The sequence below is a fragment of the Artibeus jamaicensis genome, unplaced genomic scaffold (genome assembly GCF_021234435.1).
Source record: "Artibeus jamaicensis isolate MK-2021 breed Jamaican fruit bat unplaced genomic scaffold, CSHL_Jam_final contig_851, whole genome shotgun sequence".
NCBI classification, from domain to species: Eukaryota; Metazoa; Chordata; class Mammalia; order Chiroptera; family Phyllostomidae; genus Artibeus; species Artibeus jamaicensis.
The window spans coordinates 5,837,297-5,851,902 of record NW_026521986.1 but is presented as its reverse complement, the minus strand read 5'-3'; the positions used below and the strand labels follow the sequence as shown (position 1 = coordinate 5,851,902).

General features: G+C 41.9%; 1 protein-coding gene across 6 annotated transcripts in view; it reads right to left on the bottom strand.

Annotated features, from left to right (window-relative positions):
* The window catches only part of SYNE2 (spectrin repeat containing nuclear envelope protein 2), a 287,326-nt gene that overhangs the window by 72,528 nt on the left and 200,192 nt on the right, over window positions 1-14,606 (bottom strand). For 5 of the 6 annotated variants that reach the window (XM_053673375.1, XM_053673368.1, XM_053673369.1 and 2 more), the window contains 12 exons: window positions 13,047-13,229; window positions 11,855-11,983; window positions 10,419-10,540; window positions 10,135-10,276; window positions 7,971-8,102; window positions 6,669-6,821; window positions 6,336-6,545; window positions 5,426-5,527; window positions 4,333-4,452; window positions 3,976-4,176; window positions 2,500-2,673; window positions 1,089-1,220 (listed from right to left, as the gene is read on the bottom strand). In XM_053673375.1, coding sequence (XP_053529350.1) covers window positions 1,089-1,220; window positions 2,500-2,673; window positions 3,976-4,176; window positions 4,333-4,452; window positions 5,426-5,527; window positions 6,336-6,545; window positions 6,669-6,821; window positions 7,971-8,102; window positions 10,135-10,276; window positions 10,419-10,540; window positions 11,855-11,983; window positions 13,047-13,229 — 1,800 coding nt within the window. The remainder of the gene's footprint in view (window positions 1-1,088; window positions 1,221-2,499; window positions 2,674-3,975; window positions 4,177-4,332; window positions 4,453-5,425; window positions 5,528-6,335; window positions 6,546-6,668; window positions 6,822-7,970; window positions 8,103-10,134; window positions 10,277-10,418; window positions 10,541-11,854; window positions 11,984-13,046; window positions 13,230-14,606) is intronic. The other variant, XM_053673370.1, reaches the window with a different exon arrangement.

Genomic DNA, 14,606 nt, shown 5'->3' with positions numbered 1-14,606 from the left:
TTACATTGTAAGGGATATAGTCCCTTTTGGGGAAATAATCAGGTTTATATTAGTTTGGCTAATATTGACTGTTTAATATAATGAGGTTTAAAATGGTATCTGTCTTCAACAGCATTCTCTCAGCTGTTCAGATGGTACCTTCTGTATCCCTAGGCTAACAAAATAGCAGCTTCCCAGAGGAATGAGATTTACCTTAGAGTCAGCCTCAATAAAATAAGATGGCAAAGACATCAACTGTAGCTTTCTAGGTATTTAGAGAACATAACTACAGCTTTCCAGCCTCGAGAAAACGTTGCTTACAAAAGCCTGAATGTCTCTGAGCAGGGCCCTGCCAAGTACTTTGTGCTTTCATTTTCCATCCAGTCTATTTCGGCAATAAACCTCCTTCTGACGTTTTAAAGTTGGTATTTGACCACTACCTCTAGCCAAACAATTTATATTCTTATTACTTACATTCTTGAGTTAAAACCTGAGAAGATTTAAAACTCATTTTTATCTTGGTCATATTCTCAATGCCACTCAAAAATCATTTCAAGGTTTTATCTTTTCTGTGGCATTGAAATCTGAGAGACAGAGATTCTGAGAATAGCACTAAAAGTTACACATGAAAAGTTTTAAAGTCTAAAGTCTTTTTATGACACTTGTAGTGGATGATAAATTATGGTCTGGATTGTAGGTTATGTCCAATCAGAGGTTGGCTGTAGCAATAGAACTCAATATATGTCTAGAAGCTCATGGTTTCCAAAGTTCTTTCCCTATGTGAGCGCATTTCCACAACCACTGACACACACCTCTTTAGACAAGCAGAAGCAGCGTGGTTATCTGTGGTCTACAGATAAGTGACAGCCAGGACACAGACCACGGTCCTCGGCCCCAAGCCACATGTGGCTATGCTGAGCTCACATTTAAATCTACAGTGTCCCCAAATATGTCTGACAGTGATTTGCGCGATGAGCAATATTTCATCTGAATTCACATCATTCACTTTCAAATTCAAACAATTTAGTAAATTGTTTGAATGTGTGCACGCACACACACACAGAGTGCTATTGACCATGTCTTTGACAGCTGCAATGGAAGCAAAATACCTGGTATAATGAAATCCTTTCCACTAATCTTTCCTCTGTCTCTTCCACCAAACTCACAGAGGGCAACGTGGATACAAGAATTTCCAGGTCCTTCTCAAGAGAGGCATAGTTTTCATCAAATTCTTCCCATTTCTAGAGAATCAAGAGCATAAAATCAATAGGAGCTCTCTTAATTCCAGACAATGACAAAAACTAATCATAAAAATAAAAATGGACCCTAAGATGGTGCACAAAATTGAGGCACAGATTGTAGGGGTTTCTGAGATAACCCACGCTAGTAAAAGCTCAGTGTCTAATGGAAAGTCACCCCACAGCCTTGGTGGGGAAGGTTTTTAAAAATCCAGCTGGCATTAGTGTTTCATGTTCGTCTCATCAAGTTGAGTAGGGGCGGAAATGATTAAGTTTAAGTGATATTCTCAGCATACACCTCAGCAGAGGCTTCAGAGCCGTAAGAGAGCCTCTCTTAGTTGGAAAGGCGAAGGGCTAACTTTTAAAGCCTTCCCCACAGAGGCTTCCATTATGGCTTCTTCCTCCCTCCCTGCTCCAATCCCCAGTCCCCGGAACGTTACCCTGAGGTGCTTAAAGCGTAACTTCACTGTCTGAGGGGCTGGGCTTGCACTTCGCCAGGGGAGCAGCACTGCCTCGGCCCAGCCTTGCCTCCTCCTGCTCTCTCCACTGCTATGGAAGCCCACCTCTAGGGTCTCGGCACTCCAGAGAGCTGACTTATGGAAAACAACCACTTTCCTAATTCTCATATCTAATGAAATAGTGGGGTTTCCAGGCTATTAGGGGCACTCGCTGGGATCATGAAGTCTTATTTGTGATACCATGAAATATTACTATAAATATCCATTTGACACACTAACTGAAAAACTTTAGTATTATGAAATAACGCCATATCGTATCACATTAGAAAGTTGACTATTTCCTTACTTCTTGGTTATTTTCTTCACTGGCTAACACCCACTACTGTGTTAAAAAAGTTAAAGGGGAAAATCTTAAAATTGAGAAAAAGCTTTAGGCAGGCTTAATTTTGTTCTTGGAATTGGGACAAGGCGGTCATGAATCCATGTCAGTGTCAATCAAAGAGCATCTGGGCCGGCCCTTTCGGGAAGTGCAGTTTTTGAACCGGACACTACTCCACCCAGGTGGTCCATTCAAGATCTCAGGGCACTTTCAATTTCGCTTGTTTGCACCACACATACCTAGAAGGTAGAAAGATGTGGTGCCACCCCTAACCAATACATAAGAAACCTCAGCTAGTGCTTCACTCAGGGAGTAGGACCCTCGTGGCTATCTCCCGTTTTATTATTGCTTAATGACATCTCGGTATTTGTTTTTGACACCTGGAGGTGGTGGTTGAAAATCCAAAATTCTCTGCTTAAGCACAAAGTTGATGTAACCCAAATACCTGCAACAAACTCTGCAGCTTTATTCCACACTGGTGTGACCTTTCTTCTAGTAATTTAACCTCTTTTACTTGTTCTGCCCAAAATGTCTCTTTCTTTTGCAATAAAGAAGGGAGCATTTTGTTGGAGTAGGTTTGGATTAACAGCATGTCAGCAACAAGCTTCTGGAAGAAAAGCTATAAAGTGGAGATGGTTTTAATATTTATTTCTGCATTGTGAAAACCTTGCAAACCATGTTACTTTAACTTTTTTACAGTTATAGTTGCTTTTTAAACCCAAAATCCCAGGGCAGCCACCCAGAGTCAAACACACGAGAAAAAAAAATTGACTATGTAAACCTTAGTCTTTAAACACTAAGGACATTTTAACAAATCATACAGAAAAACCATCCTAACTACCATTTTCCATATAACAGTCCATGTTAAAGAGCAAACATTATTAATTAATTTCCATTTCTAGTGAAGTCCTCCTAAATCAGTCATCCTAAGGTTTAAGAAACTTTACAAAAAGGTAGATAATGATGGGGTCGATTAATTAATAAGTTGGATGGATGGATGTATTAACCCGAAAAGCCCACACAGTCAACAGCCGGAGGCTCCTATACCCTAACCGCTGACTTCCACTCAATCAAATGGCTAACTAAAGGGAATTTGTTGATGGGATCTTTTGGAGCCCCAGCACACAAAAGCTCCCAGAATGCACTTCAAGAATCCCCTTTAAAGGGGACAGCTTTCCTTCACACAGTCTTCTCCATGTACACCAGCTGTCCTCTTCACTTGTTTGGAGGAACCTCAGTGTGAACCCCTTCTCTGACTCCTTGTAAAGGATACACAGAAGGTTTATAAAGCAGCTGGTCTAGAGCCTACCAATTGCTATTACTTTCTCCTCTCCTCTTCCACTTGTATACATATTTACCTTCAAGTTTCTTAGATGAAGGCCCACTTAACAAAGGCCTTGACTTAAGCTTGTTGAAGGTAGGAACCATGTCTTACCCGGTTTTTATTATTGGTATGTAAATCACTAAATATCTTTTGCTGGTAATCGTGAGGTTTTGTTTAATGAAATGAGTGAAAAACTAAAGGGTTCATTACACTAGATATACCTTTATATAAACAGAAATTTCTTTTGATCTGAGTTCTCAGGAAGCCTTTTCTAACCTCCTGAATTAAGTTTCCCCATTAAATGCTCTCAAAGCGTGTATCCCAATTTTAACTTTAAATCTGTCTGGATGATTCCTTGATAAATAGTTTCTCAACCAACTGAAAGCTCCGAAAATGTAAGAAACTATATCTGGTTTCATTCACCATCATATTCTTAGAGTTTGGAAGGGTTCCTGGTACACAATGAGCATTCTAATAGATGCTTATTAAGAGAATGAATAAGTGATGTAGAGTTAACCAAGGAAGAAAATGGATGCTCCCCGCTCACACTCAGAGAACCTTCGCCTACGAAACCGTGACCTGGCCCATGGGCCTTACCTTGTGATTTTGTATCTGAGCCTGTAAGGCAGCTTTACTCTTGGTTTGCTGTAAGTGGTCATGGGCAAGCTTTTCCTTTCCGATAGTCACCAGTTCCTCCAAGCCTTGCAACAAAGCATCCTGCCGGCTCTCGGTGACGAAAGGGCTGCTGAGCTCCGAGTACCTGGCTCTCAGGATGCCCCACATGCTGTCCAGCACGTCCTGAAAGGAAAGAGCGGGGTGCCGAACAGTTTCACCCAGCCAGGAAGATAATCCCAATGAAGAGCAAATCTGAACTCCATGGTGGGAGGAAAAAGTCTTACTCCTTGTAAAAAATCATAATTATTCACCGCTCGAGTGTTTTCTGCTCACACATACCTCTAATTTGTAAACCTCTTGGCGTAAAGGATAAGGTAAATGAAGCCTCTGCCCTTCGGCTCCAAGCTTTGCGACTCGGCCCTCAGAGCTCTGCAGGTCCACGGTACAGGCATCTGCTTTCTGAAGAGGCAGTGCACAAACGTAAAACACGATACAAAAGCTAGAGAAGCGTGTGCACGTATTCATTTAAAAGTTAACCAGCAAGGGAAAACGGAAGTCCTACTCCCGCCCCCACCATTGCAGCTCTCCCCAAAGATCCTCAGTTGGCAGTTTTTTTCCTAATGCATTTTAACAGATGCATGGTTTGCCACTGTTAGGCTGCTCACTGTTTGTAAGAGTCCACTCTTTTTTTTTTTTAATCAATTTTTTTAGAGAGAGGCGAAGGCAAGGAGAAGGAGTGGGAGAGAAACATCAATGTGTGGTTGCCTTTCATGCACCCCCTAGTGGGGAACTGGCCTGCAACCCAGGCATGTGCCCTGACTGGGAATCGAACAAGCAACCCTTTGCTTCACAGGTCCGTGCTCAATCCACTGAGCTACACCAACCAGGGCTGTAAGAGTCCACTCTTAATGGACTTGTGGGCCATCTAGTTTTTAATTCAAGCAGTGCTGCCTGGTCCATCCTTGAATATTTATATACATGCTTATCTCTGTGTACTCACTTCCTTCAGATGAATGGGTTCCAGCCCTGGGAGCAGTGTCTGAACAGAACAGGTCCTTGAATAACACTTGCTGAATAACAAATGCAATGAAACTGCTTTGGGATGGAAGAGCATTTATGCTGAACATCTGGATGCAGTCTAACCAAATGGTCCCCAAGCAGCACTCTTACTAAGAGGGCGAGGGTGCATTTCCCGACACTGCACAAACTTAAAATTTTGTCCAGGTGACAGGTGACAAAGGTCTTTTGTTGTTTTGATTTGCACTTCACACTGTACTACTTAAGAGATGTTTCTGAAGCTGGAAGCAAATGTTTTCATTTTTATTTATTTATTTACACCTTGCCTTTGCTCACAAAGGGAAGCAGTTCAGAAGAACAGCTTAAACACAAGATTCCAAGGTTAGGTCAGTCTGAATTATTTTGGCTTGATTACCTGAAGTTGTTCGTCAATGCTCTGGCCACTAATTTCATTCAAAGACTGCTGTAATGATGTCTTGTTCTTAATAAGTTGATCATATAATCGCTTTATTTCATTCTGCATAAAAACATAAATGCCAGAAACAGTGAGAATTTCATTTAGGGCTTCAATATCTTTTTTAAGAAAAAGTTTATTTGCCTAATTTTTGTGCTATTGGAAATTTCAAAGATGTACCAAAACAGAGAATCCCTGCATTGCCATGGTCCAGCTTTAACAATTGCTGACTTGTGCCCACTGGTCTCATGTCTGTACTCTCTGGAGCTTTCTTGATGGCACATAACCTCCCTTCCCTCCAATAAATTGTGAAGCAAATCCCAGATACCATAGTACATCATCAGAATACGTTTCAGTATGTATCAGACTCGGGTTTGATTTTATGGGCAAGACTCCTTCATAAGTCATGTTGTGTTTCATTTTTTTTTTTCACTAGACAATTTCAGTAGCTTCCTAACTAGTCTACCTGCCTCACGTCTCTCCTCCAGGTCGTCTTAGACAGCTGCCAGGTGAGCATCCCTGAAACATATACAAACTGGCATTTCTTTGCTCAGAAAGTTTCATGGCTCCCTCTTACCTAGTAATCCTCCCACAGGACATTCATTGAGTGGCTGAATGCAATACAGGAAAGAAACAGCACTTTAGCTCAATGTAACACACGCATACCCAAGATTTTAGAAAGGTCCTGGTTTTGGGATGGTCTTCAACCATGAGCAGCAGAACTAAAAGTCCTTCACAGAAAGAAAGCCTCATCGCTTTCCTGAGCAATTCCTATTTGTGAGCACCAGATTAAATAGAAATTAACAGAAATTAGGGGTCCAAGCAGGAACCTAAAACATTGCCAACATAGGCGGAGCACCCAGACCCGTACCTGGTAACTGCGGTTACAGTCGAGGCCGGCTTTCAGGGACTTGCTTCTGGATGCAGCAGCAGCCTGCGTGTGCTCCAGGTAAACTTGGAGGTAATCAAAACATTCAGGGAACAAGCTGGCGGTCCTGCCAGGCCTAGTCATGGCTTTTGAAAGATCGTTCTTCTTGTCACTCATAGCTAAGTAAAGTTTTTTCAGCTCAAGAGCCAGTGCCTGCAAAGTGGACAGATAGGAGGAGAGTGCATGAGCTCTGAGCTTCAGAGGCTTCAGCTCTGGCTTAAACAGTGGGCTGACTGCGGAAATGGCCAGCACGTGGGCTTGCTGGACGTTCCCTACCTCGTAGTACGGCTGCTGGACACACACGTCCCCTCGGGAGAGCCCTGGCGTCTGCAGCATCTCCTCTACGCGGTCAAGGCACTGACTGAGGGTCAGAAAGAGTTCAAATAACTTCTTATCCAAATGTACGTATGTTTCTTCTGTTGCGTTTTCCTGAGTCAAGAAAAAATAAAAATTGTTAGGATTCCTTGCCTTCCTCTGCCCACATTTCCCCTGGTTTCTGTTATAGTTTATAGTGTTATACTTCTTTTTTAAAATAACTAGTCATTTTCAAACACACTGAGTTTAAGCAAGTCAAAGTCAGGTAGAGAGTTGACTACTGAATGGGGTAAAGGTAAATCACAAGATGAAGGATTGGTTAGTGGGCCCATAGGTGGAGGTGTGGTCCCAGAAACTCCTCTGCCCCCTGCTCCCACCTCCCTCGTTTTAGCGTAGGAAGACGTGGGTTAAAGAAATCAAGTGTGCCTGGGGAAGGGAAAGAAGGCAAGGAGGTTGAAGGGGCTGATTAAAGAGAGGTAAAAGATCTTAAAGATAAGGACGGTACAGCATGGTGACTATAATGAATGATACTATATTGCATATTTGAAAGTAGGTAAGAAAGCAGATCTAGGAAGTTCTCATCACAAGGAAAACAATATGTAACTTTGTTTGGTGTTGGATGTTAATTAGTCTTATTGTAGTCAGCACTTCCCAATATATACGAATATTGAGTCATTGTATCAAACACCGAAAACTAATGCAACGCTATATGTTAATTACATCTCAAATTTTTAAAAGACAGGGGCAGGCTGTGAAGCAAGGTGGAGTTAGGAGTGTCATTTATGGGCTGATAATAACAATTAAAGCCAACCCTGGATGCAGAACTCCATGGGGGTCCCTAAGGGAGTGCCACTATGTCCCGGAGAATTTAAAAGCCTTAGGTCCGCTTTAGTACAGCTTTTGGAACCACCTCTTTTTCTCTCTGTCCACAATCTTCTTGAATTCTTGACCAATTATAAGCGATTCTGGAACATGCTAAAGCTGGTAATCACCCCAATTTGGGTTGATTCCCAATGGCTGTTCTGATGGATACCTGACATTACCCAGCACACGTCTCGGCATGAAGCCTGCTCGAGGTCGGAAACCTTGCTGACAACCACCACTAAATTGATCAAAGTTGGCGAGAGAGAAAAATTCTATTTGCAATTCTAAAACCCATCATGTGTTCAATTATTTGTCTGTACAGAAAATGATGACCAATTTACACTATGACTTCTCCCTTTGTTGTTGCAGTGAGGAAAATGTCTAATGCACAGCTGCTACCTGAGTGTGAAGGTTATTTGCTTCTTGACGCAGGTCTTCAAGTTGGCTGGTATAAGTTTTCAGTTCTTCAGCCGTTGGGTACCTAAAGTTATGCACACTCACACGGAGTACACTGCTCATATCTGTGGCAACCTATGTTTAAAAGAGAAAACGTTATTAGAGATTATTTGAAATTTTGCTGGTATTAATGCAACACAGCAAAAAAGCCGTAAGCATTAGCATGCTGTCTTCAAAGTTAACATCTTGGTTTATAAGAAAAAAGTAATTACGTTTTAAATATTTTGGACAGCAGGAAAAGTCATGACAGCCTTTGCTTAAAACACCTGAAGATCCATTTAGATGGCAAAACAAGGGGGGGAACATAATTTGAAAAACAGAGTAAAATCACCAATCTTCCAACTTATAGCAACACTCTCCATGTCACCAGGTTAGTGGTTTTTCTCCCACTTACTAGTAAACTCCTGGTATAACGCTTAAGATAAAATACAGTCACTCCAGGGACAGATGTGCATCTTGACTTTGTTACCGGAAAGCCAAATAAGTTCTGAAAATGAGCCATGACTTCAGAAGAGAGAAGGATTCCGAGATCATTTCTTTCTTGGACACTGACCTAAAAAGTCACAGGGTGAGGTGACGGGTGGCTGTGTTTAGGGAAAGAACTGCAGATGGTGTCTACTCTTGGAGAGAGCCAATGAACACACCAGAGTGAGGATAACAGGAGAAACTGAGACTAAACCATACGAAGGAGTTTGATTCAAGTGCAATTGGTCAAAGAAGGTCCTCTGCAGAATAGAAGAGCGCTGGAAAGTTCCTGGGAGACTGGGGAATCGGGAAATGTTTGTTAACCTTTGCCTAGGGAGTTTGAATGCAATGCTGAAGGCAGAAGCTTGACTGCTGTGAGCTGCAACGTTATCCTGCTCACGAGCTCCCATTTAGAGAGAAACCCAGCGGCAGCTGGCACAGATTGAATAACAGTGTCGCCAGTAACAGCAACACTAAGGTGGGCTGGTGGGAAGAGCAACTGACAGGTACGATAGGCACAGGGGCCAGCAGGCTGCAGATTCAAAACAATCTTTTAATGAATGACACTCATATAGCACTGTATCATTTTTCAAAGTGTTTTGTTCATATATTATGCACTCATTTTTTAGACGTAAGAAATGTCCAAACCTGTAGAGAATTTTTATGAGATTATTTGAGCCAACTGACAACTGCCAGAAAGCAAAACCTCACCAGACTGAGAAAATGTTCTGGGGAACGGCAGCTTCACAGCTTACCTCATACCTCAGAATTAAAGGAGGCGAGATAAGGGGGTGGTTAATGAAATTCGCTGCTGGTAGATTAGCGGGGAGGGAGAAAGCAAAGCGGGGAACTCTTTGAGACTGAAAAAACAGTAAAACACAGAGTCACATACTTCTTTTCACACTGAAGGATACAGGATAGTTAACAATTAACGTGTACAGCACATAGAAATGGTATGCGGGGAACAAGATAACAGTGAGGGCTCTGTGGTCTGGTGCTCTGGTATGTGAGTGTCGCCTGAGGGGTCTGGAGAGGGAGACTGACATTCCAAAGGTATGTTGTCTTTGATGCAGAAAGATGACAGGCTCACTTAAGGTAAAGACTGACCTCTGTGGAGGAAGCTACAGGCCTAGGACTCTACTCCCTGCCATGATCCGATTTTGCTTAGGGATTTTTATCTTCAGAACATCTTATATACTTACTTTCAGTCTCTGAGTTTGCAAGACCGTCACGTTGGCCTCCTCTGGGCTTGTCAGGTTTAGTATGTGGCCTCTCTTTCGTCCACACTTTATTCATTCAATCAATATACAGTAACTGAGATTTTATAGTGTTCTAAGTGCTGTGCCAGGCATTCAAATATGAACCAGGTGGACACCATCTTTCTTCTCAGACCACATCATGGGCAATACAGACAATAAACAGGTGCCCACATAGTAGAAGCCGTGCTCAGGGAACCCCAGGGTGCCAGAGAAGCACAAAGGAGCGAGGGGGCACGTAAGAGAGGCCTACTTCCAGGAAAAGGTCAGCTCGCTGAAAAACCCACTTGGCATCTCTGCTTTCTGAAAATAAACTGCTTCATAATGCAGAACATACATGTGTATTCAGTGAATGCTGGCTGGACTTTCAGAGGTAACCCACTGACCTGAGGCTCCACGAGCTGAGGGAGAGGTAGCCTTACTCTTGACGAGAGTTCGTGATGTAAATATTGCCACTTATCCCCATTTCGGCCCTGGCTTGACAAGCCTGAGTCTGGAACATCATTTTCAGGGCTAGATGCCTCGCTGCTTTCAAGGCAAAACAAAAGGTGCAAAGAATAATCAACATACAAAAATTTTACTACCTTCAAATAATGTTTTGTAAGAAACACTCTTAATTTTCCCAACCAACGAGCTACTGGATGTCTAACTCTTTAAAAGTATTTTATACCTTATAGATGATTTCTGAGTTGTATGTTTATCATGATGGCAATACTCAGGCTGCATTTTCTCAGCATTAAATTCTATGAATTTGATTAAATCTTTCTGTTCCATGGGTTTCAACTCCAGTACCTATGAGTGAATAAGATTGAAATGGTCCCATCAATCAAGGTTTTCATCGACTACCCAAGGGTTTCTTCTGTTGAGAGAATCTGATTTTGAACCACTTCCTAAATCATATTTATCATTTCTCTTTTGGCTTGCTTGTTCTAATTAATACTTATTTTTCCAAAAACCTATCTAAAATATTTCACACAAGTGTTGTTTACATACAAGGTCTGTCCAGAAGGTATCCAGCCATGTAATATGAAAAACGAGACATTTATTGAAGAAGACAGAAGATCCTGGTACCATTACACACAGGACAATGAAGCCTCAGTCCCCTTCAAAGTTAAAAGCTTTTGAGAAAACTGGGTCATTGGTCGTGGTTTGAATCAAGTCATTAGCAACTGCAGCACGATGTTCCTTCCATTCTGGTAGGAAAAGGCATGGAAAAAATTTTGCCATGACATTTCTCATGCCAAGATCCTGCATCAAAATCTTGAACACAGTAGTTTTCGAAATCCCCAGATCAGCTTCTAGTTTTCTCACAGTCGGTCGCTGATGTTTGTTGATTGTAGCCCATAAACTTTCAACAGTCTCCAGTGTTCTGCTTGTTGCGGGCCTTCCAGAACGTGGATCCAACAGATTTTTGGTCATCTTTGAAGTATTTGTGCCACTCTTTTATTTGCGCTGCACTCACTGCAGCATCGCCGAGAGCCATCAGAATAGTTTCCATAGAAGAACATTCAAGCTTAACACAGACAAAAATTTAATGCAGATTTATTGCTCTACTTGCTCAGTTGGAATACAACAGCCACACAGTACACACTCATTCAATGGTGTCTATTGCCCCCACTGACTAGTACAGTGAAGTCGTTATTGTTCACGCACGTGTGTTCCAGTCCACTCTCCCTGGCTGCCTGCTTACATTGATGTTGCACAAACTGTTCTCCTCATATTAACAATGGCTGGACTTTTTCTGGACAGACCCTTGTGTATGTGTGTGTGTCCCACACATGGCAAAAGCATACCAACACATTTTGAAGTAGAGAAAGAGGTGTTGTGGTGACACAGGTAAGTTCACCTGAAGATAACACGCTTTGTTTGATACAAGATTCGAGTTAATCAAGTAGCAGAGTTAGAGTGTCCCCAGCTGTGGCACACGAGAGCCATGCAAACGCCACAGTGAGCGCTCGGATGCAGACAGAGTTGCTGCCTGCACAGCAACGCCACACGCCACGTGGCCCCTTCGGCCGCAGAGAAAACACTCCACTCGAGGATTCGGTTCACGGGAAATTCCATGCGTGATTTTTTATCCTTATGGCTGTTAGGGGCTCCCATTACCTGCTGCTGCTGTGAATCTTTTTGTCTGCTGAACGGCAGCCTTTCCATGATAACAGATTCAAATTCAGAAAGGTTATCTGGTTGGAGAACTTTCTGATGCTCCACAGGTTGCTCCAGAATGGCAGAATGCTGCAAAAAAATTTTATGATGGTAGACTACTTATTTCAAAAGATGACCCACTTTATTTCAGTTCTAATAATGAGACTACATAGTGGAAATATTTTACAGGAAGTAAACAAATGCACTTTGTTATTTACTCTAATTATACACTGTAATTTAATGTACTGATTTCATAACAACTTCAAAAACCACTACATTTGATGAAGAGGTCTCCTTATCATTTCCTCAACTTATTTCATCCAATCAATCACTAAAACCCAGGAAGTTTATTATTTTTTTCCCATAAGAACAGAGTAAAAAAAAATCAAAGAGAAATAGTATTATGCTTATAAATTAAAATATCCCTTATGTGTACAATATAGGTAGAATTTTTTAAAAAGGAATACATTAATGTGAAAGGGGGACCATATGGCTTGTGTGTCTCAGCTGATCTTATTTCTGTGAATATAAGCCCTCCAGGTAAGAGCAACCATCTCGTAAGTACAGAGATATATGTAAGTACATACACATGTATCTCCTACGTATAGTAGGAGCCTACTCATAAGATATACATTTGCATTTGTAAACACAGAATGCTTCTAAGTCACAAGAACACTTTAACTATACAGTACTATGATTAGTACATGTAAATATTTGTAAATGAATAACAAAAGTACCCTGGAAACAGATTTTGTGTTTCTGGTATGAAATTTTAATCTTATCTACAAAGGCTTCCTTTTCCAGTCCGTTGGATCCACAAAATCCCTTTAAAATGCATCCTTCTTTTATAAAGAAGGCTTACACCAGACCTCATTGCCGGCGAGATCAACCCAATCAAACCAACCCAGATGAAGCCAATGCCATCAGTAATAACAACCTAAACAGGAAAATTACGCAGCAAAAGTGGAACCAGTAACAAGGCAGAGCTGCCATCCCTCACAGCTGGGGGAGGCGCAGTGCTTTCTTAGTGCAATTCATTGTAGCTGCCTCGTCACCTCTACCACCTGAGTTCCTTCACGGGTCTACCTTAGACATACACACGCATACAGGTCTCCACACAGAAATATTTTACCTGGTCACAGAAACATTTTACCTGGTCCTCACTGTATTTCTCTTGAAGCATCAGCTGGACTTTTTCCAAATTGCACTTCACAGTTTTCAGTTTCAAGGCAAGCGCTTCGGCCTCCTGCTGAATGGCTCCGCTATCTCCCAAACCCTGATCTCGGCAGTTCTCTAGCAGAGAGGCCACCTTGTGCTCAATCTCTGTTAGCATAGCCTAGGAAATAAGATCATTTAGTTACCCATAGTTTCGGTCTCGAATGAGGATTATATCCCAACGTAAGTTAGATTCACTTTCTCCACCTAAACGTCTATAAGAAGTCCTAGAAACAGAGGTTGGAAGGGACCTTGGGGGGCAAAAAACCCTTTCACATAATTCCTATGCATATCAACAGGGGTGTAGCCAAACCAACCCCAAACTGCATCTGTCACTCTCAGAGATAAGTGATTCTACAATGACCTTAGAAAATGTAGCTGAATGTATCCAGCACAGCACAGTAGTTAAGAATACAGACACTGGAACTAGACTACCTGGGTTCGGACCCCAGCCCTGCTACTTGGTAGGCAGCTGGGTAAACTCAGGCACCTTACTCTGCATGACTAGAGTGTGCCTCTAGTCATCTGCAAAATGGGGATAATAACAAAACTTGCCTCCTAGGCTCACTTTGACAAGTTAGAGTTAAATGTATGTACTTTGGCCAGTGCTTGATACATATTCTGTGCCAACTATTATTTTTCTTCCACCATCCTAACCTTTTTCTGTTGCAAGTATTGAGGAGTAACTTAAAGGAAGAATTCCACTCAGAGTACTCCATTTCACTGGCCCTGTCGCAGGGAGATTTTCTACAGCTTGGGGTGGCGGGTGGCCCCACTGCTCTTGGAAAATTCTCTCCCTTGCTCTTTCTCCTTTTCTTTTGCAAGCCAAATAAGCTTCCAAAATATCAGAAGATCACAGAGGAAATAATTTGGAACCTGAAACACTAAGTCATTGATAAATCTGGTCACTTACATGTGGGGCTAAAAATAAATCAGCTGGAGGAAGTTTCCCAGTAAGTCACCATCACCATATTCCTCGTCCTCAACAGATCAAGCTTGCCCTGCCTGGGGTGCCAGCTGGCTGGGCATGCGGGCGCATTCAGACTCGCGCTCCAGCACTGGGACCATCTGTGCTCAAAACTCAGTGCATCACTAAGAACGAGTCCAGTTCTTTGAGAGAAACTTAAGGAAAAACTCTAGTCTTACAACAAATTTTCAAATAGTATGTCTTATTAACTCCTTCATCCATACAAACTATTTGTATCCTGTATAGATTCTTTTAAGCTTAAATAATACGCACTTCTGGATTTTAGAGTGGCTGTAAGCAAAGTGGACTATAATTTTGCACTCATTTTTTCCCCTTCGCTACTTTACACACACTTTTTCATGTGCCTACATACATATGCTTCATCTTTCCAACTTTAATAGTTACAGATTGATATTCCATGATGCACTCAACAATAGGAATACTGTTACACCTTTAAGCTATTTCCAGTTCTTCACCATTGTAATTGATACTGCTATGAACACTTTCTTCCTTTCTGGAAGGCAAATGTTA